Source organism: Drosophila simulans, chromosome 3L (genome assembly GCF_016746395.2).
Source record: "Drosophila simulans strain w501 chromosome 3L, Prin_Dsim_3.1, whole genome shotgun sequence".
Classification (NCBI taxonomy): Eukaryota; Metazoa; Arthropoda; class Insecta; order Diptera; family Drosophilidae; genus Drosophila; species Drosophila simulans.
The window spans coordinates 8456284-8483684 of record NC_052522.2 but is presented as its reverse complement, the minus strand read 5'-3'; the positions used below and the strand labels follow the sequence as shown (position 1 = coordinate 8483684).

Genomic DNA, 27401 nt, shown 5'->3' with positions numbered 1-27401 from the left:
GATCCCGACTGGCTGTCAGTCATCGCACCTCAACTCATCATCTGGAGACTGTCCAGAACCGGTTCGTAATCGCCGGCCGTCTTCTTCTTCTTCTTCTTAGGCGATAAGGTCATCAAAGCCGGGGATATTCGACTGCTCAAAGTTCTCACACGCTCGTCTAATTTATGCAAGGACATTGCAGAAGGACACTGCGATGCGACTGCGATGCGATTGCGATTGCTGTTGCTATTCCTATTGCTTTTGTGGCGTGAGTTCCCAAAGGACAACCGGTCTGACCGGTCCAGCCGGGTCCGAATCCGTAGCCGTGTCTTCGGTGACCACGATCCACTGTGAGAACTTCCATTAGATGGCCTTTGTCAGCAACTGCCCGAACGGGTTGTCTTTAGATCTGCCTTTTGGGTGTTGTCACTGGGTTCTTGGTCCGCGTCCTTTCTGAACTTTGCCAATTGCTCGGGGGTTAGGACATTGATTTATACGCAAATAAAATTTGTTTACCTTCGAGTTGGCAGACATCGGTGTGACCTTAATTTGGGGAGTCCAGGATGGTCTTAAGATATTTAGGTTAACAAAAACCGGAAAGAAGTAATGGATGAAGTTTGGAAAGCAAGAAGATTTGTATTCATTGATGGAGTATTGTCCAAAAAAGTAACTTTGCACTTAGCCCTCAAACAAAATTATTCCATAACACATTTAAAGTTTTTTGAAACTTTTAATTTAATATTCTAAACAAGAAAGTCGAACCTAAATGAATGACATAAAATAGAATAATGTTATAATCTCGTGCCAATCGAGTCTCGGCATATTTACAAACTACATGGACTTGCGGAACTTTCAAGAGTGTTTCGACAAGAGTCATCGATCTTGGATAATGCTCCAATCGAATCCCCTACTGGTACTGGTGGTACTGTGGCTGCTGCTGTTGCTGCTGGTGCTGATACTGCTGCTTGCTGGGCCCGGAGCTGTACTCCTGCTGGGCCTTGTGGCCTCCAGCGCGGAGCAACTGCGTCGGCGGCGGGGGAGTGGGGATCTTCACCACGATGTCGGTGGGCTCGCGGATGACCTCGGCCTTGAATCCCTCCTTGGGATCAGCCGTGTACTTTACGGTGCGGATGAAGCCATCGGAGTCCACCACCGAGTAGCTGCCCTTGATCACCGAACCGTCGCGAATCTCCTTGCGGTTCTGGTAGTTGGTGAACTCGTCGTCCTTCACATCGAAGCCAAACTGATACGAGGAGTTTTGCTAAAAAACATTATTAGTCAGACATTAGTTAGGAGATGAGGCTATAACTAAAGCTATTACTTAATATGATTTATGAGTAATTAGTAATCTAATTGCAAATATAATATTACTCTCTTATAATTTTTTTTTTAATTTATAAATTAAATGTAATAAAAAGTTATGATCTCATAAATATTAACTGAAAGATATGGTTGCCAAGTAATTGACCATTGAAAACTGATTAAATGGTGCAATGAAAACAGTATCGATTCCAATTCACTTTCGCAAGAAATTAAATCAGATTGGGCACTTTGTGGGTGGGGTGGCGTTCGATGGGGACTTCAACTGCGTACTGCAACCTGTGGCTGACCCACTTTTGAGGCTGGCCCAAAAAACGTGTCCAGACGCTGGTGTTGCGTCATCGCCCCAAGGCGCATGCGCGTAGGCTGTGCAACTCCAAACTCCCAATCCCAGATCACGCACAAGTGAAAGTAATTTGGAGCCGCCTGCATATTTTAATGGTCCGATCGCACGGAATCAAAGTGCCGGTCCGTTGCAGCGGCTGCGGATCACACGATCGATCCAATGACTGCGGATTATGTTTATGCAACCAGGCGATGGAAGCACCGCACATAAAAACCTCGAGGCGTTGGATAATTTATGCACAAGGTTGGTGCGATTTCCCCCTAGTTCTTGTGAGGATCCAATGGCAGCAAGACCTTCGGTTGGCCAAGACAATCGGATCTAAGATTGTTGCCAACTGGGTTAAGGTAACAAGAAGATCGTGGCTCTAGGGCGTGGCCACAAATCGATTCCTCGTTCTTTTACTTTAGGTAGCCTTTAAGACCTGACGTGGCCCGAAAAACAAAGAACTTAAATGCCCACAGAACTGCAGGCCAAAAATTGGAAAGGCAAAGCCAGTTTGCAAGCCGGTTCTAATGCGTGCCATGTCCATTGGAGCTCATTGTTGTGGGAATTGGGCTCGAAGTTGCAGATCTTTCGGCCACGGAGTGGGGATTGGGGTAAATGGGTCGCATTTGAAAGTGATTGTCTGGCGGAGACAGTAAACTGTAAATTGCAATCACTTGTAACGATTAATATACCAGCTCTTTTTGTGTTTTAATCAATACATGTGATGATTTCCATTTCCCTAGTGTCTACTAATCTCTTTTGCATCTTAGTTTTAGGATGATGAAATACCAAATTAAATAACATGTAACTTTTTACTTGACAAAACCCATCAAATCCTGTTTGGGCCATCAATTTTAAGTGGCTAATAGGATGACACGCCAACTGAGCACCTTAACCCCATCGGGCTTGCCGCCGCATTAAGCCTGATGGATTATGGTCACTTTGGTAACGGATATTCGCCAGCTTCCGCATGCAAAGGCCATAAACAATCGCCGGTGGCTAAGTGGCCAAACGGACCGGACCAGGAGCGAACCCGGGCCAATGAACATGCACAATGCGATGCACACACATATGGCCATGGCCAAATCCACACTGTTGCCACACTGAGCGTGGTTAATGAACCCCAAGTCACAGTTGCCCTCCCCCGATCCATCCCCCAATGCCATTGCATGCTTCAATTGTAATTATGTTGTTGTTGTTTCTGCAGTTGCTGTTGCAGTTGCAGTTGCTGCTGCTGTTGTTGCTGCTGCTGCAGCAGTGAAGCGAAAAGGAAAGTGCGCGAAAGTCCCACTCGAATGGGAGTTCGAACTCCAGCTAGGTGCACCGCAAAAAGAGGATCGATTTCAATTTGATATAAAATATCAAAACGACTGTGTGTTAAATTAATTGAGCTTGTTTCTTTTTGCAAATTGATTTAAACTGGTTACTTTCAGCTGATCACTGGGTTTCATAAATATCTGTTGATCTATTCACATTTCACATATCTTTTGCAATAATACTTGTTCATATCCGTACCTCATTATTTGTTTGAAAAATAGTCATATTGTTTTACGTGTACTGTTAACTTACGTCATCGTATTCCTCCTCCTCGTTTTGCTGCTGCAGCGACAACTTGTGCTGTCCTTTGCCGATGATCGAAGTGGAAGGAGCCTGGTAGGAGGACTGCTGAATCCTGCGTGGTGGCTGAGGAGCAGCCTGGGCAGGTGGACGGTAGGCGGCCTGCTGAGGCTGATATTGCTGTGAAGAGGTTGCAGATCCAACAATCTAGACATCTCGATTATATGTATAGTAAGTAAGCAAACCCACCTGATAATCCCTGACCGATGGAGCCACGTATCCCTGCTGCTGCTGTGCCCGGATCTGCTCCGCCACCGTATCCTTGATCCTGATCTGCTGTCCAGAGTTCACATACTGCTGCGTCTGCTCCGAGTTCTGCTCGAAAATGGGCGTGCCATCGTGGGGCTGAGCCTGCTGCTGCTGCTGCTGGTGTTGCAGCTGCTGGTAGTACTGCCTCAAGTAGGCGGGATCCACGCCCTGTTGTCCACTGACCACCACGCCACAGATCGCCAAAGTGGCCGTCACCAAAAGGAGTTGCATGTTGCTACGGGGTTACTGGATACTAGATCACACTTGAACGACGGAACGCGGGCACTGGTACTTAAATTCAAATTCAAACTCTAACTGAAACCTCGACGGAGCCACAATTGTATCTGCGCTGGCTGCGAATCCAAATTGCACTTTTATATCGGCAAACGACAAACGACGAGCGGTAAGCCAAACGACGGCTCTCTCACGCTCTTTTTGGCCATAATGCGACTCTCTTGGCTGATTTACAACAGCTGTTTTTTTGGGTGGCCAAAAGCCCCCAGCTCGGTTGTCACTTCCGTTCGAATCACAGTTCCTCTACCCTCGACCTGGGCCATTGTTAAAGTTTTTTTCCTACTTTTTTTGTAACCCTACGTGATCTCGGCCAACAGCTGTTAACTTGGCCAAAAAAAGAGGCAGCTGACTAGCATTGGAAAACTTTCCCGAATTTATCATTTCTCACACTCACATTTCTCAAACTCACACACATTTTGGAAGGCATGCAGTGCCCACGATCAGATGTAAATTGCATTTGCAGTTGACTCCTTCGACATGCAAGTCTATATAATTTATCTATATCTATATTCCACGCAATTCTCTTGATGGATTTCCATTAGATAATCATGCCCAATTAATCGCTTGGCTTTCGGAGAAGAAGAGGTCAATGCGATCGGAGGAGGGCCACACCCGCCGAGTCAAAAATCGAACCCAGCAAGTGCATTGTTGCTGACCCAAATTCGACTAAACGTTTTTCTATGTATCCATCTATCTGTGAATAGCTATCTATATATGTATCTGCCTATCTGTATCTGAATCAGACGTTGCGTTCGCGTTGCGGTTGAATGGGTTCAAGCGATCTTCGATGTCGCCGATTGCCAAATCTTCTCTTTTTTTTCTGCACTCCAAGCCCTTTGCATATACGATCTTTGCGATCATGTGATGGTGGCATTAAGCCCCATAAGTCCTCCTACAACATTTGATACGTGATTACAATTGCCACAGAGCACTCTTTGCGTATGGCTCATAAGATACGCCCTGAATTTGCATCGATTCGCAATCGGCAAGGTCGTTTCGGGGGAGTCGAAATCGGGGCGTTAAATGGGCGGCTGACCGTTTAATGGGATCGCGCTGACATTGTAACAGCTTTGAAATAAAGCAAAACAGTACACAATCGAAAGAAAAACCAACCACATTTGTGGCTTACTTAGCCGTGAAGTGAAAGTACATTATGTGTTGCAGACGATTGTTATGCACATTACACACGTACACACACTCGAGTGACTTATTTCCATTCAAATTAAAGTCAAATTTATGGGTACGCTCATTTCTCGGCTCATGTGTGCATATAGTTTCAATATAAATACGTTTAATTGCCGGAATGATTGATGGAATAAGTGCAGATCTGCAGCGTCATGTTATGCAAAGATTTTTGGCTACTTCTTTTTGGCTTCGGTTTGCTATGGGCTCAACTGGGTTTGGCCCTACTTAATGTTTTAAAAGAAGGCAGGCTGACAGACAAAAGAGCTCGTCATATTCAAATTATTGTGATACAATTACGTTGTCGGCATGTTGAAATGTTCGATTCAAAATATATTGCACTCTAAGCGTAAATTTCAGGTGCAGGCATTTGTAAATTACTTAATAGTTCCCACATGGTATATAGTAATTGCATCACACTTGAATTATAAAAATCAGATTCAGACATACGTAAATTAGCTTGCTTATATTAAAACCACATAGTGCACACACATCTCTTTCATCCAATCAAAGTCACTTTTATTAATTAAAACATTCTTAATACCTATTACATTCCATGACTAGAATCACTCGGTATTAACACGCCCGAAGGCTGTTAACTTAGAATCAGCATAACATAAACATAACTATAAATCAAATTTTACTTTCCTTTTTTATTTAATTAATTTATATACGTTTTCTATTGCATATGCAGACAGTAATTAAGTTGAGGCGGCGTTAAGTGGTGTTTATATCGTAAATTTATTTCGATGCCAATTGATTACCAATCCATTATATCATCAAGCTTGTTAGTGGTTCACAATTTCTTGTCGTTCTTCATATAATTTATTGAGTAAGTTAAACAGAATTTCATAAAAATCCGCTAAATATGTTAGGAGATAAAACAACTGCAGCAGATGTTGCCGATGTTGCGTTGATGTTGCTGTTGCTGCTGTCGCTGGTGTTGCAGCTGCACTTTCTAGTACTCGGTGGCACCAATCACGCTGTACATGAGACGATTGAAGGAGCCGCTCTGGCGTATGTTCTCATCGTGGGTGTTTACCACCTGTACACCCATAAGACACATCATTAGTATAACATTCAGTTAACAGAGAAGCCGAACTACTCACATTGTACGGCGGCCGGGATACTGGCGCTGATACTGGTTTCTGTAATAGCATTTGGATGGAGTGAACAGATAAGATATAGCTTAATAACTCTGGCTAAGTCCAGCAATTTCGGTTAAGAACTTTTCAAATGCAATATTCAACTGTTATGAGCTTTGGTTAGATGTTATTATTCCGTGTTAGAATGCCAAAAAGATGTGTGCTTCTTGTGATTTGGAAAATATACACAGAGATGGAGTTAATGGGTGTGATTAGTGTAGTTCGATGCCAGCAGGTGATCGATCGACCAAAAATCAGGTTAGTAACACTACTTCGGCCCCGTTAGTCGTCGTTACAGCGCGTTTACATGCCGCCAGACAAGGACACACAGACACTGTTGACTAACATTCGGTTGGTTCAACTGTACACGTTACATTGACACGAATAGAGAGACAGCGAGCGAGATAGAAACAGAGAGAAATAGATAGACTTTGTACAGGATGAGCTTGAGAATCGAGCGATATTTTCGGATGCCTTCACATAAAGTTTTGACTGAGTTCGACTGATTCGAGTTGATTGAGAGATTTGCTTGATTTTCGAACGGTTGCGCACGATCTTACCTTTCCTGGAACCAATCTATTGGGCTGATAGACCTTAGTCTGCACAGGAATGGTCACTTCCTGTGGCGAGGATTGGCCATAGTTGCTGTAGCCGCCCTCTTCTTGAATGGCTCTGTAGGTTTCGCTGTTCCTGGGATCGTACTGGACAGTTTTCTTATAACTGCTCGTTGGCAGTGGTCAGTGATTCGGGTTCCGATTGAGATTAAGTTTCAGTAATTCGGGGGTTTGCATTGAGATCGTTGAAAGCGCCGTTATTTTGGTCAATAATTCGTTGGATTTTTTGTTTGGTGTTACGTAAGTTTTCAAAAGATTTATTTTTTTAATTTGTTTTATTGTTGTTGGTTAATCGAGATTTATAAAAAATATGTTGGTTTTTTTGTATTTGATTTTTTTTTACATCGGTTGAGTAGCGTGAGACAGAGTAGTGAGAGAATAGAAAGAGAAAACAGGATGTGCACAAAATACGTTAGAATTATTTTGTTTTTGTTGTAGTTGTTGTTGGTTGTTGCTGTTGTTGTTGGGCAATAGGTGTGCTTCGTTGTCTTGGAACTGCACACTCCTCAAACGGATTGCGATTAATAGGAAACTCATAAACAAATTCCTTACGATCTAGTTATTATATTATTATTATAAAGAGTAATCGAACAGAACTGCATAACAAGGTGCGAGATTATCATGTATATCATCGGATGAGTCGAAGCCTTGAGATCGGGCGGGATTAGGGTGGTTAGTTAGTCTCGTTCGGTTAATACTGGATGGGTTGCGATGGCGATGGGGATCAAGAATAGGAACTTTCAGTGCTGTCTTTCAAACAGTTCGTAAATATAATTCAGCAAACGTCTTTTAGTTTCGGATTAGTCTTGTGGGGTGGTGGGTCGAAAAGGAGTGGGGCGGGGGACTTTCAGCAGGGGTCTTGGGAATGGGTATTTGGCTCATAGTCTATTAGAAGTGGGTTCAGTTTTTGGGCTACTATTTGATTGATCATTTGTTTTGTTGATAGAGTATTTGCAGTTGTTGCTGGCGTTGTTGACGTTGTTGCTCTGCCAGTTGCTCTTTTTGCTTTTGTTGCTCCAGAATAACACGTTTTTGTTCCAGGAAAGATAGATCGATGAAAATTCTAACATTAATCGTGCAGCTAAGTTCTAAGCATATCAGAATCTAAGAGCTAGATTGGTAGATTGGTCTAGGGTTCGTTTATTTGTTGAACTTGGTTAATCTATGGAAACAGCACCTGATCTACCCACTTAAAACCCTTCCCGATGCACCTACGCCACTTTTGCCATACCTTAAACTTACATATGTCCTAAAAACCAAAACTGAAAAGCCTCAAAACAAACAACGTTCGCTGGGGGTTTCGATGAAGATAATTTCCAGAAATACACATATTTACATAGCATGGATTTCCTAATCGCAGACTCAGATCATTTGAGCTTTTCTTTGCAATAGGAAGTTTTTGGGAGATATAAAGGAAAATACATATTCGTAGACAGCATAGCACATGCATTCGGGTTTTGGACTCGTGTCGTGTTGTTTCTGTTGTTCTGACATAGATATTGTATCTGGTTCTTAGAAACTACATATATAGTTCAGTTGTTCAGGTTGCGGGAGACAACAATAATCGAGGGTTAATCTGTACAGACAGGCAGGGAAAAACACGGGGAACTTGGCAAACATTCCTCATATTCAATTTAATTTGTCTCAAGGCAAGTTCAGGTACAATTCCACGTTCTTGCTCATTGTGCTTTCCATATCAAAGTGAAAGTGAAAGGATTCAATCAAAGAACGAAATCAGGCTGTGCTCAAGATATGAATTTACTTTTACCCGTTAAGTTTTGTTGGCAAAGGACGATGCAAAGGACTGTCCTTCAAGCGATTGCTTTCGCTTGTGGCGAAGCTACAACAATATACATAGAATATATATAGGATATATAGAGAGTGGTATATTTATATATGTAAATGTATATAAATGTATGTAAAACAGAGATCCGGCAGTAGGCAGTAGTAAGTAGTACGTACAACATCTATGGACTGGTTTTCGTGTTTAATCGTATGTTTGAATTGTGTGTGTTTCTCATTTCGTGTGTGCATCGGTTTAGTAAATTTCGTTTCGACTTTGATTTTGTGGCTTTTGGGTTAGTGGATTATGGCCGCAGCTTAACCAGGAACCAATTTTTCGGGTTATGTGGACCTTAGGCTACTTGTAACCGTGTGTTCGTGACTCGTTTTATTAGTTTCAAGCTACTTGGCGCATTTCGAGTGGCTCTCTCTGTCTCTCTGGCAAAAAGAAAAGCTGCATCAAAAATTTCGAAGAGTTCTACGCAGGTTTATTCGTAAATTGCAAAATCCAAAGAATATGTAGCGTAATTCATAGGCTTATACGTTCAATTTGACAAGCGAATTCCAAAAGTTCATATATTAGTGTTCTTTTTTTCATTGTATCGAGCTAAGCATAGGAGTTTCCAGATGGTACATTTCTGGGTGACAACTTACGGAACTGTGGATCTGATGGTGTCCTCGATGTTGTTGTTGGAGTACAGGCCGATAGGCGAGTTGAATTGCTTGTGGAAGACCTGAAATCGGGGGATATACATAAATATAAGTAAAACCACTTAATCTTAAATTAAATACAATAAATTTCGTGAACGGATTACAACAAAGACCACAGGTCTTTGTCAATTTTAAATGTAGAAAACTCTAGTTTTTGTAATTTTCCATTACGTAGGTGTGACTTCAAGTAATTAAGGGGACTTCCCCTGTACTTACGCGGCCAGTGTCGGCTTCCGAACCGACCACCTTGTGCAGCATGGTGTCGGCCACGCGCTGCTTCATGATACTGTCATGGTAGTCGTGTCCTGGGTGGGCGCGCACAGCCGGGTTGGGGTAGTGCCTCAAGTAGGACTCTGTCGTGGGCGCATCCTTCTTCACTTTGGCGCCGGGCAGGACCAGCGGAGTTGTACGGTAGGGCTGGAAAGCGGATCGGTGAAGATTAACGACTTTGTTTACGCCGAAATGGGGCACACATTTGGCCGACCAGCCGTTGCGGCAAATTATAATATAAATAAATCAGACAGAGATTAAAAGAGTTTCTAGAAATCACCAGATCTTTGCCCACTGTGCTACGTATTTCTCCTTCGAGCGTGTGTGTGCATAATTTTTTCGCTATATCTAAATTCCATTTTATGTGCGCCCGTTTATATACTTTAAAAATATCCCATAGCCAGGGGCAATATTTTTAGGCGCTTACGTAAGCGTGTTCAACGTCCAGCGATTTGTGTTTTCTATCTGCCGCGGACCATTTTATTTTTACCAGGCCGTCCACGGGCGAGTATGTAAGTAATTCAATATAGGCGGGCTGCTGTTTGAAATGTTGTAACTAAGCGCGGCTAATCGATAAGCGATCGACGATAGGCAGCTCTGGGCCAGAGCTGCCAGATAGTCAGACCAGGCTTGATCAGCTGTTGTTCGTGGCGAATGGCAAACTCAATTTGCGCGCTTTTTTAACTGTGACTGCCAGCTGAAAATTTTAACGCACGCTGTTGCTCAATTAACTCGTACTTAATAGTAACTAACTGCTGATCAATAAACTAAGCTAAATAATGGCTGCCGTACGCCGCTCCACACGCCTGAGTAGCATCAGCAAGGCGGCCGCCGCCTCTCCGCTGCCGCCGTCGACGCAGACGCCGCGTCGCTCGGAAGTTTGGAAACGCAGGCAGCCGAAAAAAGTGCTTGCCGATAGCGACGAGGAGGAGGAGGCGGTGACGGCGATCTATGACCTGACCAGCCCCGTTTCAGAGAACAACGAGAACCGCAACGTGCTCAACAAAATGGACAAGATCTCCAGGCGCAGGACATCGCAAGTGCAGGTGGCTCAATCGGAGCTGCCGAAGACGCCACGCAGCACAAAGAAAACAGCCCAATCAGCTGGCAGTTCACGGGCCAAACGTGAGCAGGAAAATCGTGAGGCCACCGCTAGATTCTTGGAGGGCGAACAGGATCCGGAGGTGGACCCGCTTCATGGATCGCCGCCGAAGCAGAGAAAGTTGCAGCCATTGCCACAGCACCTGATCAGTCCTTCGCGGCTGCTGGACAGGCTCAGCATCGACGAGCGCCAGGAGGAAGAGGTGGAGGCGACCACACACAAGACTGACAAGGCTGAGCCGCAACCGAAACTTCAAGCCAAGGATGAGGCAAAGGCACGGCCAAAACAGCAGGAGGATCCATTAGCGCAAAAGGAGCAGGAGAAACCTCCAACAAAGCAGCCGAATAAAATCCAAACTAAAGAAAAAACCCAAACCAATGAGGAAACCCAACAGAATAACCTGCCCTCTCCCTCACGCAACAAATACCAAAACGCCAGACGAGTGCTGAACAGCGCCGAGACACAAAACTTGCCAGGACGTGAGTCCCAGCTCCAAGAGCTACGTGAATTCTTCAGCAGTCACCTGGAAAGCCAGACTTCCGGCAGCCTCTATGTCTCCGGTCAGCCAGGAACAGGCAAGACCGCCTGCCTATCGCTACTGCTCAGAGATCCCGACTTCTCCAAGCGCCTGCAACGTGTGTACATTAACTGCACCAGCATAGCAAGTGTAGGAGCAGTTTACAAGAAGCTATGCACCGAACTGCAGCTCAAAGTCAGCGGTCGCACAGAGAGAGATCACTTGGAGGCCATTCAGCGTCACCTGAAGACTGCAAAGCGAATGCTTCTGCTGGTGCTGGACGAGATTGATCAGCTCTGCACCAGCAGGCAGGAGGTGCTATACACGATCTTCGAATGGCCAGCTCTTCCCGGCTCCAGGATACTGCTTGTGGGCATTGCAAATAGTTTGGATCTCACAGATCGTGCGCTGATGCGACTGAATGCAAGGTGCGAGCTGAAGCCTAGACTGATGCACTTCCCGCCCTACTCCAAGCAGCAGATCGTGGAGATATTCAAATCTCGCCTGGCGGAGGCGGAGGTGCTTGACGTCTTTCCACCCGTGACCCTGCAGCTGCTGGCCGCCAAGGTGAGTGCGATCAGTGGAGATGTGCGAAGGGCGCTGGACATTGGACGACGAGTGGTCGAGATAGCAGAACAGCAGAAGCGCGATGGCGAAAAGGAGTTCAATATGAAGGCCCTGCAACTGGAGGGCAAGGATGCGGTGGAGGCCAAGGAAAAGCAAGGTAAACCTTCGTTTCTTTAGTATATAAAGATGAATGTATAGACTGTGTTATAAGAAATCATATCTGGACTATTTCAGACACTCTGAAGCCCGTTCAGGTCACCCAAGTGGCTGCAGTGCTGAACAAGGTCTACGGTGCCTCACAGAATCTGGAGGAGGACATCGAGGGATCCTTTCCGCTGCAGCAGAAGCTGATGCTGTGCACCCTGGTGCTGATGCTGCGCAACGAGCGCAACAAAGACATCAGCATGGGTCGCCTGCACGAGGTCTACAGGAGAGTGTGCGCCAAACGCAACATCCTGGCCCTGGACCAAGCGGAGTTCACAGGTACTGTACATCTGGTCGAGACCCGAGGCATTCTGCGGATCATGCGCAAGAAGGAGCCGCGCTTGCACAAGGTTCTGCTGCAGTGGGACGAGGAGGAGGTGCATGCGGCGCTGAGCGACAAGCAGCTGATCGCCTCGATCCTCAGCGATACCGCCTGCCTGAGCAAGTGACGATCTGGACGATTACCTCTAGGAAATTAGTGTGCCCGACAAACTGCTGGTTAATTGCGCATTTTTCTCATTTTCATTCACCTTGGGGACGAACGTATATGTATAAGAATACTTTTTGACGCTAATTTTAAAATTCGTGGTTGGCGCAAGCACTGAAATATTTTGAAATATCATTTGACGGTCACTTTCGACATTTTCTGCTATTTTCTGACTATTAATTGAATCGAATCTTCGAGACTTTGTGTGTGTCATAAATTTAAGTAAATGTTGCGCCCATAATCTATTTCTAATCCGATCCGTTGACCAATAAGTTATAGAGAATCCCCTTCCTGTTAGCCTTAAGCAAGTAAGAATAAACTAAATAGTTCCGCAATACACAAAACGCAAAAGTGAAAACGTTTTCCACTTTCGCTGCGCCACAAGTTTGAATCTTGGGTCGTGCCAAAAGTTGTGAAAATCATAGGGAAAGTCTGCTGCCATTGTTTTCTGAGGCGTTTTCAGAACGTACCAGTCAAATTAACACCAGTGCTTCTGAATTCGTGTGGGCTCGTTGGCCATCTCGACATGAAATTAATTTGTTCTATAATCATTTTGTTTATTTATTTGCTGGCTTATTGTTGTTCTTCCTGCGCTCTCTGCTCTAAAAATATCCCCATTTGAGTGGTATGAATTACATTGAGCACCGACACAACCAGAGCGCAATGAAAAATATGTTTCAAAAACTCTGGTTGCCTTTCGACGCGTATTGACGAAAGGCGAACAAATGTTTGAATAATAAGCTATATGCAGAGAGGCCAGCCAGATATATGCATGAATGTATCTATAGGTGTGGGTATATGGCGTTCTATATTCCTATTCCTCAAATACATATATTTCTGAGGGAGCAGTAAGGCGAAAAGCCTCGAAAAACATACAGGTCTGTTGGCGCTGGCGTTTGCATTTGAACTTGAATTCCAAGATCAAATGGTTGACGGTAAAGGTGAAATGTTTCATCTGGATTGTGGCACGTACTTAGAAATTCGAAATATTTAAAAGTAATTCAAAATTAATTAAATATCAACATGATATGCTTTCTCTAATGTGGTTAAACCAGTATCTTTTATGAAACCAATAGTAAAATCTTCATTTGAGATTATGTTCATATATCAAAACACAATTTTCGCGTTCCTCAGGCTTATTTTTAAATATTTTTCTATATGTGGTTTAATTCGTGTTAATTGTTCACTGGCTCGCTTACTTGGTATTGAATGCACTCATTGAGGTCTGGCTGCTCCTTGTAGTAGACTGGGGATCCGTTTTTGAACTGAACGTACTCCATTTTTGTAATGTGTGTGTTTTGGGTTTGAATTTAAACTCCTTCAATTCGAACGAAATAGAAACGAAAGATATTATAGCCAGGTGCAATTACGTAATGGAAGATCACGCAGTGTTTTTTAATTTTTTTTTTTTTGTAATATTTTTTTTAAGTTTTGTAATATATTATTGGCAACTTGCTTCTTCGTCACGTTTAAATCAACGCTGCAGCTGGTGAGATCGGAGATCTTTTCACTAGGATTCACTACAAAAAGGATGCTCGAGCTCGAGTCTTATTGTTGTTTATTTTTCAATATTCCGAACGCAACTGATTCGAAAATTTTCAAATGCTGGCGAATTATTGCTATTCCGACTGCGCGGAATTCCAATTTGTCTATATAGCCAACTCGGTATTGGTTGGAGAGTGTCTATCTGCCTGTCTGTCTGTGTGAGCCACCATATAGAAAACCGAGTGCTGACGGTCAGAGGCCGTTCGACCCACGCACCCATACCAATCCGCTAGAAAATCCTATATATTCGAGAGAGAGCAGATTTTCCTAAATATACAAAATATGTTTTTGTGCAAATAGCCTGTTCACCGAGCGTAAACTCGGGCAACAACAATACACCGTCGTCGTATAAACTTGGACTTGGTGTGATCTATATTTTTGTTTTTTTTTTTTCTCGGTTCCCGCCCACGCGCCACCTTAAACACCGCCCCCATTTCCTCCCCCCAACGGATGTTGTTGTTTGTCCTGCCGCCTCAGTCGAGAATTATTCACATTATTCACATATAACATATCTCGCGTATATGTTTTAATTGCTGCTTTTGTGGAGCAATTTCACATAGCACTTTTTCACATTTCGAAATTAGGCACAAATATTTATCGCACTCGAGGTTATTGTTTCGCCCCACTGCAGCAACATAAATGTGAATATAGAAATATTTCGCAAATCTGCAGCTAAATTATTGATTTGCTCAGTTTGCTTTCGCAAAATTGCACTGGCACTAAGCATTTCCAATTTGCAAATTTGTCAAATAATTCTGACAGTTCCAAAGATACCGATCTCAGGTCGTAAATCTCAAAACCATATTGGCATTGGCATGCTGAGTTTTCTTGGCTGTCATAAGCAATTGGCATTGAAACAGGGCATTGGGCATATCATTTGATGTGGATTTTGACGGGGCGTATGGAGCCAAAGACACACGAGCAGGTGTAATTGGCCTTGAAAGGCGTTGGAAAAGTTTCAAGTTCGATGGAGGATCCAAGGAACGCATAACACGAAATCATGTGCTACACACATATGTTCCCCACTGCGAAGATTGCAATTCGTTTGACTATGTGTGATGCACTTGAAGAAAAATTATGGTTTACAGAAAGGATTATTATATATACATATATTATAAACCTTTTAATATATATACTTATAATTCTCAGTTTTTTAAGTTCCAACCTTTTTGCAATATTAATAATTCCCAAACCATATCACCTATTTTTTCAGCACCACAATTTTTTTTGGTGTACCCGCGTTTGTTTAAAACAAAACGGTCAATAAACAATCCGACTGATGGTTTTTTGTGCGTTCCACGCCTCTAACAAAGAGAAATTAAGAACACAAATAGAACGCATTCAAGGTACATATTAACCATAAATTAGTTAAGGCAAAGTACAATAACCCCTAGCAATATAATGCTGAGAATAGACCAACTCTCATCATCGTGGGGAGGTCACCTGTTCTGGAACTTTTCCCCGAGACAATTTTCTCACACCTTCGTATGACAAATCGTCAAACATTAAAATCATGTAGGTAGGCACCTTGATTTTATTTCGGTGCCGCACTGCCAAACATCAAATTGCGACCTTGGCAAGTGTCTTGATTCATTAGCGGCGTCATCCCATCCGAGGGTAATGGGACATATGGAGTGAGGAGGGAGGTGTGCTGAGTGGCCTTGCCACGGAGCATCACAGGTTTTGGACGGACAGTGGATCAAAATCCCCGCCCTGCACCCCACTCACCTGCCACAGAAATAGTTCGGAAAATAGACGCTTGTTTATTTGCGTTTTTGGCTCTTGGCATTTTCCGCCGAGTTTTGGGGGCGGGCTAGTTCTCTGTAAGAGATTCTGACTTGTTTTTCTTTGATTCCCAGCCAATTTCCACCTGCGCACTGCGTCACCGAGCCTTTTCCTGTTTAGCACCCCGCATCCTCGATCCGAAGTCTATATATAGCGGATGTAAGCGATGGAACCTTGACCAACAACATTGTTATGTGCTGATGTCATCGTTTTGATTGAGTGTATTCAAATTACAAAAACGAACTGTTTTCTACATTTTCGAAAGCGTTTTACATGAACATTTTCAAAATCTACATACACTGACAATGGAAATGAAAAACATAACACAGTTGGCTTAAACATTTAGCTATTTTCGATTGACATCGCGGAAAATATTTTACTACATTAATTTTACACACATTTTTCATATTGATTCCCGAAAAGTATGCAACGGTCAACTGCAGAATTATGTATATGAAAAATATTGGATAATATTAATACCTTGTTGTAATATTTATAGATCGAAAAGATACCAACTTACATAAAAATAATTGTTTGAGATGCAATCCTAGATATTAGATTGAAAAATAATGTAAAATTAATCTATTCAATTATTAGTTTTAAGTATCTTCATCCAAACTTTTTAAAAATTGCTAAAGGATTTATCAAAATCTCAGCACTCGCAGCATACCATTCGGGATAAATGTTTTTCAACACACAATGGGTTAAAATTAATAAACTGATTTTAAGAACTGTATTCCTTAGAAAACATTTAGATATCTATCTTACCTGATTCACAATGGCGGCCTGCTCCTCATCGACGTCCTGTTGATGGTCCCTGGTCGGTTTGGGCGAGAACACAGTCGATGGCACCTCATAGCCACCGGATGAGTTCAGTTGGGGAAACACGGTCTGCGGCAAGGTGTCCACCGGCAACTGCAGGGCCCTCTCAAAGTGGCTAGGTCCGGGCAAAAAAGGCGACGGACCGCGGTGGGGCAACAGATCCGGAGTGACCGGCGGCAAAGTGGAGTTGCTTCGCGATCCAGGACCTGCCTCCTGAGTTGCACCCTGCGTGTAGGCAATTTTGTTATCCCTGTAATTAAGAATTATTAATATTTATCATATAACAAACTATACAAAATAAAAGTCAGTTCTTAATGTTTCCTAATGCTAATTGTTCCAAGACGAAGGTTTCTTTTTAGCAATGGAGCATTAGCTGCCACAGCTTAATAAGTTAAGTTTTTTATAACAATATACTATGACTATAATCTTTTTGGATGACAAAAGGCATTTTTAAATCTTTTAATTTTAAAGCAATTAATAGAAAAAACTGATCTAAAACATACGGAACTTATTGGTATCTTTGGTATCCCCTTCATCTGTATGCAGATGCGCGGATTTCCTGGCTCACCTGTGCACCACCAGGCGGATCTCGTTGCCAGCGCCGCGGAACAGCTGCTGTGCATCCGCATGACTCAGGTCGCGTGCGTCGTACTCGCCGATCTTCGAGATGATATCGCCTCTTAGAAGTTCGCCATGCGCTGGGCTGCCCACTTGCACCTGCAACGGAGGGGGGTTGGAAAAGGGGGTATAAAGGTCATTATACACACACACACACACACAGTATAGGGTGCAACGGGCTGGTTGCAACCTTGACACAGATTTATGGGTGCCTAAATAGATGCAGACAGAATTATGATCGCCAAATTGTGTGTGTTTACATCGTAGTTTAGTGAAAAGGGGGTAGGAAAAGTGGAAATTTTCTTCGACTATTCGGTTGCGCCTCAATTAGTTTTACTGGCGTCGCATTTTGGCAACGCTGCAGCGTTTATTGTTGCTGTGCCCGTTTCGCTATTTTGATTTGTTGTTGTTTATTTGGGCGCTGAGAACAAAGCGGCATGCGGGGCACAAAGGCCAATCGCTTTTCCTCAGCGATTTCTTCTCTGGCTCAATTTTGATGAATGGACCACAAGCGACCACAAGGCGACAGTCTCTCTGGTTATATAACGCCCATTTACCCTGGTGATGATTAGCGGCGTGTCCAGATCGTTGCCGCCCACCAAACGGATGCCCCAGGGCGTGGCCTGACCATCGCGCAGTAGCACCACCGCGAACTCGTGCAGCTTGGGGCTCATCCTGATGTTGAAGATAGACTGGAAGATCAGAGGCTCATCCGATCCAGCGATGGTTTATCCCGAAAATATATATTTATTTTTGATTGTTTATATTTTTCTGGCCTGCGAGGCGCAGGCGGCGCGAAATTGCAATCCGTTAAGCGTTTTGTTCGATCGCAAAGCTGCTCAAGTACTAATTTTAAAATACAATTCGTATTCCTTTTTGCAGCAACAGCAGCGGCAGCAGAGTACACTGCGCCACAAATCTGTTTCTTACATACACATACATGTAGATGTACTTATATCCGCCGGCAACGGCGACTACATGCTGAGAAACATGAATTCGATTGGCGAATCCTAATCGTTAAATGGGGTTTCCGCTAAGAGCACTCTGAATTTCTCAGAGAGGATGTCGTGGATTTAAGAAGCATCAGGCGCACTTACCTCAGCAGAGCTCATAATTACCACAAGATAACTAGGCGTATACTTGATATGAGGCTGCATATCAAATTACGCATACGCAGTGTTAATTAGCATAATTGCATGGCATATAAGCTATGTTTTTACAAGCTATAATATTTTCATTATTATGTATACCCAAATCCCAAAGAGCATCCACAAGCCATCACAAACTCAAACCTTTTCGCCCATTGTTCCCATTGTTTAATTCGACGTGTGCCCTGCATTTGTGGCATTCTGCATTTCGTTGACCACATTTTAGGGCAGCACTTGATCCAGTTGCACGCTGACCCTGAAGAGATGAATGCCACATATCATCATCTAGGCGAATGCTTTGACGAGCTAGCTCGCCTGATGCAAAAAAGCATAAAAATCAAGTATCTAGGCATCTGTTTTTCCTCGACAGTTTCGACAATTTTATTAGTGTTTCTTTCCCACCAGACTTTTTTGCCGAACGATGAGGCAACCAAGAGAGAGTGTAATTAGATTTATTTACTGAGGCGGTGCTAGCACAACTGCAACAAACAATTCGACACTCTTGCCCAATTTAAATAAGCAAATCATATTAGATTTTTAATGCATTAGTCAATGGAAAAGTCTACGGCCAACGTGACGTATACGCAATGTGAACGGGTCAACGGTTGAAGGACGTTGCTTTGTATTAAACATTCTGTCTGCCTCTCGATTTTGGCAACAATTTTACTGTTTACAGCGGAAAGATCTTTTCCTGCCTTTCGGCTTTCCGCTGAATATATACACACAATATATGGCTTACCATTTCATTTTTCATTTTATACATTCTGCTTTCGGCACTTTTTGGCTGGCTCTTGAAATGTTTTTACTATTTGAGGCTTGAATTGTTTTCATTTCATTTTCAATTGGAATTCGTGTAATGTTCTTAGGGTGACTTTTGCTGTAGATCAGCCTTGAGCGGATTGTAAATCATTCGAAATTCTTCACCCAACGTATTGCGAATGGTATAAAAGTCATGCCAATGGAAATATAGATCCATCCATCTTTTTTGGGCCATTTTACTTGCCCGAAAAGTGCAGCAGTGGCCAATTAATTAGATTTGGCTTGACAAATTTACGAGCCGCCAGGGGCGAAATGTTATTGAACTGATTTCTGAGTCGGCCTGTTGTGAATTGGGGCCACAAATACATTGGAATACGAATAAGAAAAGAACACACGCGCGATGATTGACAAGCCGGGCGGTTTGAAAGGGGGTTTTCACTTTTCTCGGCCACTTGGACTTACCCCCACGTTTTGCTCATCGGCAAAATGGACACGCTTCTTCAGTCCGCTGCTGCTGCGCCGCCTGCAGGGCGATGGCAGCGGTACGAGCGGCGGTTTTCGGGTCGCCTGCGGCCGGTAGGACGTGGGCAATTCGTAACCGGGCACCTTCCAGAAAGCCGGTCGACTGAATGACGCGGACGCCGATGATCTGCTGGTCGTCATTGCTGGCCAGCGACTAGAGTAAACAAAAGAAATGCTCCGCACATTCAGAAATATGCGATAAATTCTACGATTCGAACGCGTCTGCTCGCGACTGCGTGTGTGTGTGCACTAGTAGGCAATTGAAAAATCAAATAAAAGCGGAGAAAAAATCCGAGAAAATGAGAAAACACAATATTATTCATTCAAAAAAAAGCTAGAGTGAGACGCGGAGAATTATGAGTGCATTGATTGATGTTTTAGTCAGTAAATTCGATTGAAAAGAAATAATTAACAAAGTACCTTACATACAAACAATATCTAATAATCATGATTTAATCATTTACATTTATAATTCAAACAATAGCGCCTTCAGCTTTACAAAATCTGGCAACCAGCTTTTCCATTAAATAATTAAGGAGTACAATTCAATTTATACAGAATGTAATTACATACATTTTTACAAAGAAAGTAAACAATTTAGAGTTTCGATTTGGAGTTTTTTTATGGGTAAAATGTTTTTTATTTCCCTAGCCAAAATTCGTTACGATATTGAGAGTTTGAATTTTGCCGCCCAATTCACACAAAAATCGATAGTCGCAGCGAACAATCGATTAGAGCTCGAACCATCTGGCAACGCCCATCGTTTTGTTGTGTTTTATATCTGCAGGTTTCACCCAGCAAAAAACGGAGATAAAGCTTTAATTAATTACATATAGGGGTACTGCAAGATCCCAGCATATCCCCGCCCACATAAAGCGGCAGCATGTCTATTTTCAAGGCGCGGTATGTTGTCATTCTAAGCTAATTCAAACTTCTCCGTAAACAAAGACTTTCTCTAACAAAACTGCAGAGTTAAGGAATTTGAGGATGTTTTGGCGGGGCCACAGGATTCAATTGACCTAAACCAACTCAGGAAACTGGCATTTAATGGTAGAAAGCTATGAGTGCATTTGAAATGTTCAAATTTTGATGTCTGAACAATCCACAGGTGTGCCCGATGTGCAGAGTTTTCGAGCACTCAGTTGGAAGCTACTCCTTGGCTATTTGGGGCCCAGACGTAGTAGTTGGACCACGACCTTGGCACAAAAGCGAGCCCTGTACAAACAGTTCATCGAGGAGCTAGTCCTGCCCCCCGGACACTCGAGCAATGGAGCTAGCGTAGACGGAGGAGATGGGGACAAAGTCGATTCGGGGGGCGTTGGCCTGCAAGATCATCCGCTGAGCGAGGGACCCGAAAGCGCGTGGAATACGTTCTTCAATGATAACGAGTTCCTACTGCAAATCGACAAGGATGTACGACGCTTGTGCCCGGACATATCCTTTTTCCAGCAGCCCACCGATTATCCCTGCGAGATTGTGGTCCACAGCAAAGGAGAGCATGGACGAAGGCTCCACGAACGGGTGGTTCCCGCCGTTCTAAGTTCGGCGAATGTGGAACGCAAGGGCCTCGGCATGACAAAGGTGAGTTCAAGATCGGAATTGTGCTAGACAATAAGCTCAGAATGTGTTGTTTTATGCATACCGTGTGGATTTTAGCAGCAAGTAAGTTAGCGCACAACGAGCTGCCCCAAACCTAATGAATATTTGTGCTCCTTATAGATCAATTTGATTACTAAACGCTCGGTTGAGAACTATGCCGCCATGGAGGAGGGCCAAGAGGCTCACTGGGAAGTTGTACAGCGCATTTTGTTCATCTATGCTAAACTGAATCCCGGCCAGGGATATGTACAGGGCATGAACGAAATCGTGGGACCCATTTACTATGTTATGGCCTCCGATCCTGATCTCTCATATCGCGCCCACGCTGAGGCTGATTGCTTCTTTTGTTTTACCGCCCTGATGAGCGAGATAAGAGACTTCTTCATTAAAACACTAGACGACGCAGAAGGCGGCATTAAGTTCATGATGGCCAGGCTATCGAATATGCTGAAATCAAAGGACCTAAGCATTTACGAGCTACTCAGAAGCCAAGAGCTGCATCCGCAGTACTATAGCTTCAGGTGGCTCACACTGCTCCTCTCGCAGGAGTTTCCACTGCCCGATGTACTCCGCATTTGGGATTCCGTGTTTGCGGACGAACAGCGATTTGATTTTCTGATAAAAATATGCTGTTCAATGATATTGTAAGTAAATTTGGCTTTAGTATAAAGCAAGTACTAATTTGGAATTTTGCAGAATCCAAAGGGAAGCAATTTTGGAAAACGACTTTGCCTCGAATGTGAAACTCTTGCAAAACTATCCGCCAATTGACATTAATGTTGTGATTGCTCATGCCGGATCATTGGCGTAGCATTCCTCCAGGAAAATATCCTTGTGCCGAAGTGCTTGCAAAGCCCCCTAGTTTAACAACTGAAAGAACCAAGCAATCAACTATACTTTAGTTAGCCCCAATCTTGGAAACGCACCCTTACAGGAAATCCAATAAGTACACGCATTTTCACTTTTTTACATGACTTATAATTTGTATGTCATTAATAAACGAATTAATTTTAACATTTCGTGGTCCCAATTAGATAAACGTCAGAACGTTAAAGAAGTCATAGGTTGGTCAGTCGTTAAAAGAATACCGATGAACGTGTGGCATCGTCTGATAAAACTAAAACACCGTTCGAAGGATCACTTGTTAAGCTTTGGAGCTGTGTCCTTGCATATGGACTGTGCAATGAACTCGATGAGTGTCCTTGTCGGACGTCCAGCCATGCCCTCTCGCAGATACTCGAACTCATCACCACGTGTGATCATCACGTTGGTGGCATCCTAGATTAAATAACAAATCAAATCAAAGTCCTACTATTAATAAGAACAAAACTTACGATATGCATCCATTGGCCACAGGGCACGAATTCACGAAGGAAGGCGGCAGCTTTGCAAGGACGACCACCACGACCGATGCCGTAGTTCTGGACATCACTGCGTCCACCGGCACGCACCGCCTTGCTGTAGTAGTTCCACAGGGGGAAGCGCCACACGCGGTCTCCAGTGTGCATGCTGGCGTGCTTGATCTGCTGCCAAAGGATCTCGGAGTTGGTAAACACCCCACAGGCAGCCTCATCCAACGCTTGGCGCATATATCCCGAGCAGGTGCCAATGTCAATGATGCACTTCGGACAGAAATTCTGCCCGTACAGAAGGGCATCCGCGAGCACTAGAACATCTTCGTGGTCGGTGCACTGCACCTCAATGGTCTTGCCATTCATGGATTTCACCATGTCTCCAGGACGGAAGGAATTGCACCCAATAACGTTCTCGCACAGGGGGATTAGTCCACGGATATTGACCTAAGAGCAATATGGTTATCCAAGGAATAAAATGCAGGAATCCAGTCACTTACCGGTAACCTCAGGCCAGCGACAGCACGACAAGTGGCCACCACTACGGCCGCTCCAGTCATATCTCCGCGCATGTGGAAAAGTTCCTGCTTCTCCTTTAAGCACAAACCACCTGCATCGTAAGTCACACCCTGCCCAACCAGGACGATGGGTCTCTCCTCGGCACAGGTGCCGTAGTAGCTCAGCTCCAAAAAGATTGGTGGTTCGCAAGAGGCCTTTCCCACCGCCAGGAAGGCGTGCATCGACTGGCTCTCAGCCCAACCCTCAACTTTGACCTCCACGTTGACACCGGATTTACAGAGCACCTCGACGACATTCTGGGCAAAGGCAGTGGGGGTCAAAAGGTTGGAGGGCATTTCCTGCAGCTGGCGGGTCAAGTTCTGTGCGGCAGCCTTTTGCAGGCCGATGCGCCATCCTTCTATGTCACAAATCTCATCCTTAGTGGCATACAGATCGATCGAAGGCACTGAGATCCGCCGCTTGGGATCGCGAAGCTCCTGGTAGATCCAGATCCCGAGAGCTGCTCCCTCCGCGGCAGATTCGGCGTGTCCACAGTTCTCCACCTCGATGCGGTCGGTGTCCAGTTCAGCGAGTATTCGGCAGGCATCCGCTACCGACCGTCGGATGGCCTCCTTCTGCTCGTCGAGCACCTCGTATGGGTTATAGCCCAGGCATTCCTTGCCCAAACCGATAACCGCCACCGCCGAATAGTAGGGCACCCGTTCCGGCTCCACAGCGAACAGAAGGCGGGTCTCTCCCCTTTTGGGCATAGGTCCGGACATTCGCAGCACTTCCAGCAAACGACCGTGCGTCTTCTGCACATTGTACCTCCAGCCGGTTGGCGTTAGGATGCCAGCGTCGTTCTTGTCCTCCTCGTCGGCGTAGACTCCAACGACCAAGCCACGCGACGGAGGATCCGCGCAGATTTCCATCTGCTGCAGCTGCAGCATCTGGTTGATCGCCTGCGAGGCGTACCTACGATGACGGATCACCTCCGGCCGACGAATGGAGAGACTACACGCCCGTGTTATGGCATTGCGAGAAAACCGAAACATTTTGCTTGAAGTTTAACTTAAAACTTTGAGGAATGCTAAATAATATTACTACTAGTATTGAAAACTTTCTCTTCGATTTTCTGTGCCGCTTCAAAATAATTCATGAAATTTTTCACCCAGACTAGCTAAAAGTGTGTACGTGTTCAACCTCGAAACGAATAAAAATAAGACTGAGCTAGTCTTATGTTTCGGTTCCGACGTAGCACTGACATAAGTCTCGATAAGGTTGCTAGATCATCAGGATTTTAATGTAAAATCTCTGCCTGCTCAGTGCGAGGTTTTTAGAGAATATGTTCTTAAGATGAAATGCTCCAAATGTCAACTGTGTTGCGATTTGCAACATGCTGTTCCACAAAATAGCAATCATATTCGAAAAATCAAAGGTTTATGTTCTTGCAGCTGTCCAATGCACTTAATAAAAGTCATAAAACCGCATACTGCAGATTTGATTTTTATTACTTCAACTACACAAATTTCCCAAAGACGATATCCGGGAAATATCGAATTATATTGGATAGGCCTACAAGAGCTCTTGTATCCCAATAAGTACTAATGCCATTTCTAATAACCATTATATTTCTCAAAGAACCATTTACAAAAAAAACTTTAAGTGCATCTTAAGTAATTTTTTTTTATTAAGTTGCTTAAAACGAACAAACATTTTTTGCCTGGGAACAATGTCGTTTGAAATTTTTAAGGGACGCTGACGAACTGACTAAAGACATCCATCCTTCACAGACTTCAAAATATTTCACCAAAATATGGACATTGTGATAGCGCTGTCACTGCCGTTGGGATTTCGCATCTTCGGTCAGCTGCTCATGGCCCGATCTGTGCACTTCGTCCTACTTGCCCATCTTGGGAGCAGTGTCCTTGCAGATCGTCTGCGCAATGAATTCAATAAGAGTACGAGTTGGTCGGCCAGCCATTCCACGGCGCAGGTACTCGAAGTCAATACCGTTGGTGACCATCACATTGGTGGCATCCTAGATGAATAAAGGGATTAGCGGAATATAGTATATACTATACAAGGTGCAACTTACAATATGCATCCATTGGCCACAAGGGACAAATTCACGAAGGAAGGCGGCAGCTTTGCAAGGACGTCCACCACGACCGCTGCCGTAGTTCTGGACATCACTGCGTCCTCCCGCACGAACCGCCTTGCTGTAGAAGTTCCACAGGGGGAAGCGCCACACGCGATCTCCAGTGTGCATGCTGGCGTGCTTGATCTGCTGCCAAAGGATCTCGGAGTTGGTGAACACACCACATGCAGCTTCGTCGAGGGACTGACGCATGTACCCCGAACACGTGCCGATGTCAATGATGCACTTGGGACAGAAGTTTTGGGCATACAGTAGGGCATCGGCCAGAACCAAGACATCTTCGTGATCCGTGCACTGAACCTCAATGGTCTTGCCATTCATGGATTTCACCATGTCTCCAGGTCGGAAGGAGTTGCAGCCAACGACGTTTTCGCACAGAGGGATCAGGCCACGGATATTGACCTGGAATGGGAATGGGATTGATTAATAAAGGAACTACCTGGACCCGTCTCGAGTGTCTTACAGGCAATCGAAGTCCAGCAACAGCCCGACATGTGGCCACCACCACAGCCGCTCCAGTCATGTCGCCGCGCATGTTGAAGAGCTCCTTCTTTTTCTTCAGGCACAGACCGCCGGCATCGTAGGTGATGCCCTGCCCAACCAGGACGATGGGTCTCTCCTCGGCACAGGTGCCGTAGTAGCTCAGCTCCAAAAAGATTGGGGGTTCGCAAGAGGCCTTTCCCACCGCCAAGAAGGCGTGCATCGACTGGCTCTCAGCCCAACCCTCGACTTTGACCTCTACGTTGACACCGGACTTACAGAGCACTTCGACGACATTCTGGGCAAAGGCAGTGGGGGTCAAAAGGTTGGAGGGCATCTCCTGCAATTGGCGGGTCAGGTTCTGCGCGGCAGCCTTTTGCAGCCCAATGCGCCATCCTTCTATGTCGCAGACCTCGTCCTTGGTGGCGTACAAATCGATGGCCGGAACAAAGATTCGACTCTTGGGATCGCGCAACTCCTGGTACAACCAGATACCCAAGGCGGCACCTTCGGCAGCCGATTCGGCGTGTCCGCAGTTCTCTACCTCAATACGATCGGTATCTAACTCGGCGAGAATCCTGCAGGCGGCTGCCACCGACCTTCGGATGGCCTCCTTCTGTTCGTCCAGGACCTCATAGGGATTATAGCCCAAGCACTCCTTGCCCAGACCAACGACCGCCACCACAGAATAATAGGGAATACGCTCCGGCTCAACGGCGAACAGGAGACGGGCCTCGCCTCTCTTGGGCATGGGCCCCGACATCCGGAGCACCTCTATCAGACGACCATTTGTCTTTTGAAGATTATAACGCCAGCCGGCGGGGGTCAGAATGCCGGCATCGTTCTTGTCCTCCTCATCCGCATAGACGCCTATGACTAAGGCTCGCGACGGCTGATCCGCACAGATATCCATCTGCTGGAGCAGGAGCATCTGGTTAATCGCCTGCGAGGCGTAGGACCGCTTGATGAGCTTCGGGACATATCGGCGGCACACCGGCGACCGAATGCAAGCGCTGAACAGCAACTGACGAGTTTTTCCGAACATTGTCCCAGTACTTCTGCACACTTAAAGTACCCCTCAAAAAAAAAATGTTGTTCCAAAATCGAGAAAAAAGAAAACTAGGAATTTATCGTTCGTAAAATTTCGTTTCCAATATATTGGAAATAACAAATAGTCGAAAAGGGGGTCTTGTGTAAATATAGACAATTTTTTTACGTTAAATTTTTTTTATGAGTTCTTAACTCTATGAAACGATCACGGATACTGAATTCTGTGGAGCTGCCTAGGGATTAGGTAGCAAATGTATCCGAAAGTCGGATGACAGATGTTCCAGGGCCATCTCTACCATTTTTCCAAGGCCTACACGGATTTATTATTTGTATCCAATTTACTATATAGAAATAGACCATTTACTTTGATTTCGTTTATTAGTTTCCATACTCAGCATAATCATTTAGGTACAATTCGTTCATTAGGTATAATACTGCTTAACATTTGAGACACCAACTAGACACAGACACGTCACGTATACGTACACTAATGGGACAACATTTGTGGTAACGTCCATACATGGGTATATTTCGATTTAGCTACAGTGAGCAGATATACATACATATATTCCGGTATATAAAATAACAATGGCTATCGAACGTTCTCTATCGTATTTCACTGCGACAATTCTTGTACTTATTGTATGTGTAAATCGACCTTTGGTTGGGTTGCCGTTGCCTCGGGATATGT

The 27401-nt window shown here is 44.5% G+C and overlaps 6 protein-coding genes across 23 annotated transcripts; 2 read left to right on the top strand and 4 right to left on the bottom strand.

The window, feature by feature from the left end:
• Window positions 1-689: 689 nt before the first annotated feature.
• On the bottom strand, window positions 690-3857 carry LOC6737320 (alpha-protein kinase 1). The gene is made up of 3 exons (XM_002084122.4): window positions 3437-3857; window positions 3200-3367; window positions 690-1240 (listed from the first exon to the last, which is right to left on the bottom strand). Exons 1-3 carry the CDS (start codon window positions 3725-3727, stop codon window positions 887-889), a joined length of 813 nt encoding a protein of 270 aa, XP_002084158.1. The 5' UTR covers window positions 3728-3857; the 3' UTR covers window positions 690-886.
• Window positions 3858-5469: 1612 nt separating this feature from the next.
• Window positions 5470-19726, bottom strand: LOC6737318 (PDZ and LIM domain protein 4). 16 transcript variants are annotated; one of them, XM_016171135.3, is made up of 9 exons: window positions 19511-19726; window positions 17092-17240; window positions 16470-16773; window positions 9441-9641; window positions 9168-9247; window positions 8500-8571; window positions 6678-6837; window positions 6082-6120; window positions 5470-6017 (listed from the first exon to the last, which is right to left on the bottom strand). In XM_016171135.3, the coding sequence occupies exons 1-9, from the start codon at window positions 19709-19711 to the stop codon at window positions 5931-5933; spliced, it is 1293 nt and encodes a 430-aa protein (XP_016031039.1). In that variant the 5' UTR covers window positions 19712-19726; the 3' UTR covers window positions 5470-5930. The 16 variants fall into 16 exon arrangements, with proteins under 16 accessions (XP_016031039.1, XP_016031048.1, XP_016031042.1 ...); XM_016171144.3 differs by lacking the exon at window positions 19511-19726 and adding an exon at window positions 17699-17988; XM_016171138.3 differs by lacking the exon at window positions 8500-8571.
• Window positions 10105-12717, top strand: LOC6737319 (cell division control protein 6 homolog). The gene is made up of 2 exons (XM_002084121.4): window positions 10105-11837; window positions 11915-12717. The coding sequence occupies exons 1-2, from the start codon at window positions 10274-10276 to the stop codon at window positions 12331-12333; spliced, it is 1983 nt and encodes a 660-aa protein (XP_002084157.2). The 5' UTR covers window positions 10105-10273; the 3' UTR covers window positions 12334-12717.
• Window positions 19727-20302: 576 nt separating the features above from the next.
• On the top strand, window positions 20303-22183 carry LOC6737317 (TBC1 domain family member 13). 3 transcript variants are annotated; one of them, XM_016169935.3, is made up of 6 exons: window positions 20303-20473; window positions 20541-20620; window positions 20679-21151; window positions 21230-21232; window positions 21290-21813; window positions 21866-22183. In XM_016169935.3, exons 1-6 carry the CDS (start codon window positions 20454-20456, stop codon window positions 21978-21980), a joined length of 1215 nt encoding a protein of 404 aa, XP_016031033.1. In that variant the 5' UTR covers window positions 20303-20453; the 3' UTR covers window positions 21981-22183. The 3 variants fall into 3 exon arrangements, with proteins under 3 accessions (XP_016031033.1, XP_016031034.1, XP_016031032.1); XM_016169936.3 differs by having other exon boundaries at window positions 21227-21232; XM_016169934.2 differs by lacking the exon at window positions 21230-21232 and having other exon boundaries at window positions 20304-20473.
• On the bottom strand, window positions 22125-24274 carry LOC6737315 (cytosol aminopeptidase). Its single transcript, XM_002084117.4, has 3 exons — window positions 23022-24274; window positions 22504-22968; window positions 22125-22447 (listed from the first exon to the last, which is right to left on the bottom strand). The coding sequence occupies exons 1-3, from the start codon at window positions 24072-24074 to the stop codon at window positions 22307-22309; spliced, it is 1659 nt and encodes a 552-aa protein (XP_002084153.1). The 5' UTR covers window positions 24075-24274; the 3' UTR covers window positions 22125-22306.
• A 411-nt stretch (window positions 24275-24685) lies between these two features.
• LOC6737314 (cytosol aminopeptidase) lies at window positions 24686-26929 on the bottom strand. Its single transcript, XM_016171130.2, has 3 exons — window positions 25644-26929; window positions 25118-25582; window positions 24686-25060 (listed from the first exon to the last, which is right to left on the bottom strand). The coding sequence occupies exons 1-3, from the start codon at window positions 26703-26705 to the stop codon at window positions 24920-24922; spliced, it is 1668 nt and encodes a 555-aa protein (XP_016031031.1). The 5' UTR covers window positions 26706-26929; the 3' UTR covers window positions 24686-24919.
• Window positions 26930-27401: the final 472 nt, after the last annotated feature.

Excerpts from the sequence above, each read along its gene's own strand:
- LOC6737318 (XM_016171135.3), bottom strand. The coding sequence starts at position 19,711 with ATGACGACCAGCAGATCATCGGCGTCCGCGTCATTCAGTCGACCGGCT. Across the intron at positions 17,241-19,510 it reads CCGATGAGCAAAACGTGGGG|GTGCAAGTGGGCAGCCCAGC; the intron begins GTAAGTCCAAGT and ends CCTCCGTTGCAG. Across the intron at positions 6,018-6,081 it reads TATCCCGGCCGCCGTACAAT|GTGGTAAACACCCACGATGA; the intron begins GTGAGTAGTTCG and ends ATGGGTGTACAG.
- LOC6737319 (XM_002084121.4), top strand. The coding sequence starts at position 10,274 with ATGGCTGCCGTACGCCGCTCCACACGCCTGAGTAGCATCAGCAAGGCG. Across the intron at positions 11,838-11,914 it reads GGAGGCCAAGGAAAAGCAAG|ACACTCTGAAGCCCGTTCAG; the intron begins GTAAACCTTCGT and ends GGACTATTTCAG.
- LOC6737320 (XM_002084122.4), bottom strand. The coding sequence starts at position 3,727 with ATGCAACTCCTTTTGGTGACGGCCACTTTGGCGATCTGTGGCGTGGTG. Across the intron at positions 3,368-3,436 it reads CATCGGTCAGGGATTATCAG|CAATATCAGCCTCAGCAGGC; the intron begins GTGGGTTTGCTT and ends ACCTCTTCACAG. Across the intron at positions 1,241-3,199 it reads AGGAGGAGGAATACGATGAC|CAAAACTCCTCGTATCAGTT; the intron begins GTAAGTTAACAG and ends AATGTTTTTTAG.
- LOC6737315 (XM_002084117.4), bottom strand. The coding sequence starts at position 24,074 with ATGTTTCGGTTTTCTCGCAATGCCATAACACGGGCGTGTAGTCTCTCC. Across the intron at positions 22,969-23,021 it reads TCGCTGGCCTGAGGTTACCG|GTCAATATCCGTGGACTAAT; the intron begins GTAAGTGACTGG and ends TATTGCTCTTAG. Across the intron at positions 22,448-22,503 it reads GTGGCCAATGGATGCATATC|GATGCCACCAACGTGATGAT; the intron begins GTAAGTTTTGTT and ends TATTTAATCTAG.
- LOC6737314 (XM_016171130.2), bottom strand. The coding sequence starts at position 26,705 with ATGTTCGGAAAAACTCGTCAGTTGCTGTTCAGCGCTTGCATTCGGTCG. Across the intron at positions 25,583-25,643 it reads TTGCTGGACTTCGATTGCCT|GTCAATATCCGTGGCCTGAT; the intron begins GTAAGACACTCG and ends TTCCCATTCCAG. Across the intron at positions 25,061-25,117 it reads GTGGCCAATGGATGCATATT|GATGCCACCAATGTGATGGT; the intron begins GTAAGTTGCACC and ends TTATTCATCTAG.
- LOC6737317 (XM_016169936.3), top strand. The coding sequence starts at position 20,454 with ATGTCTATTTTCAAGGCGCG. Across the intron at positions 20,621-20,678 it reads CAGGAAACTGGCATTTAATG|GTGTGCCCGATGTGCAGAGT; the intron begins GTAGAAAGCTAT and ends AACAATCCACAG. Across the intron at positions 21,814-21,865 it reads ATATGCTGTTCAATGATATT|AATCCAAAGGGAAGCAATTT; the intron begins GTAAGTAAATTT and ends GGAATTTTGCAG.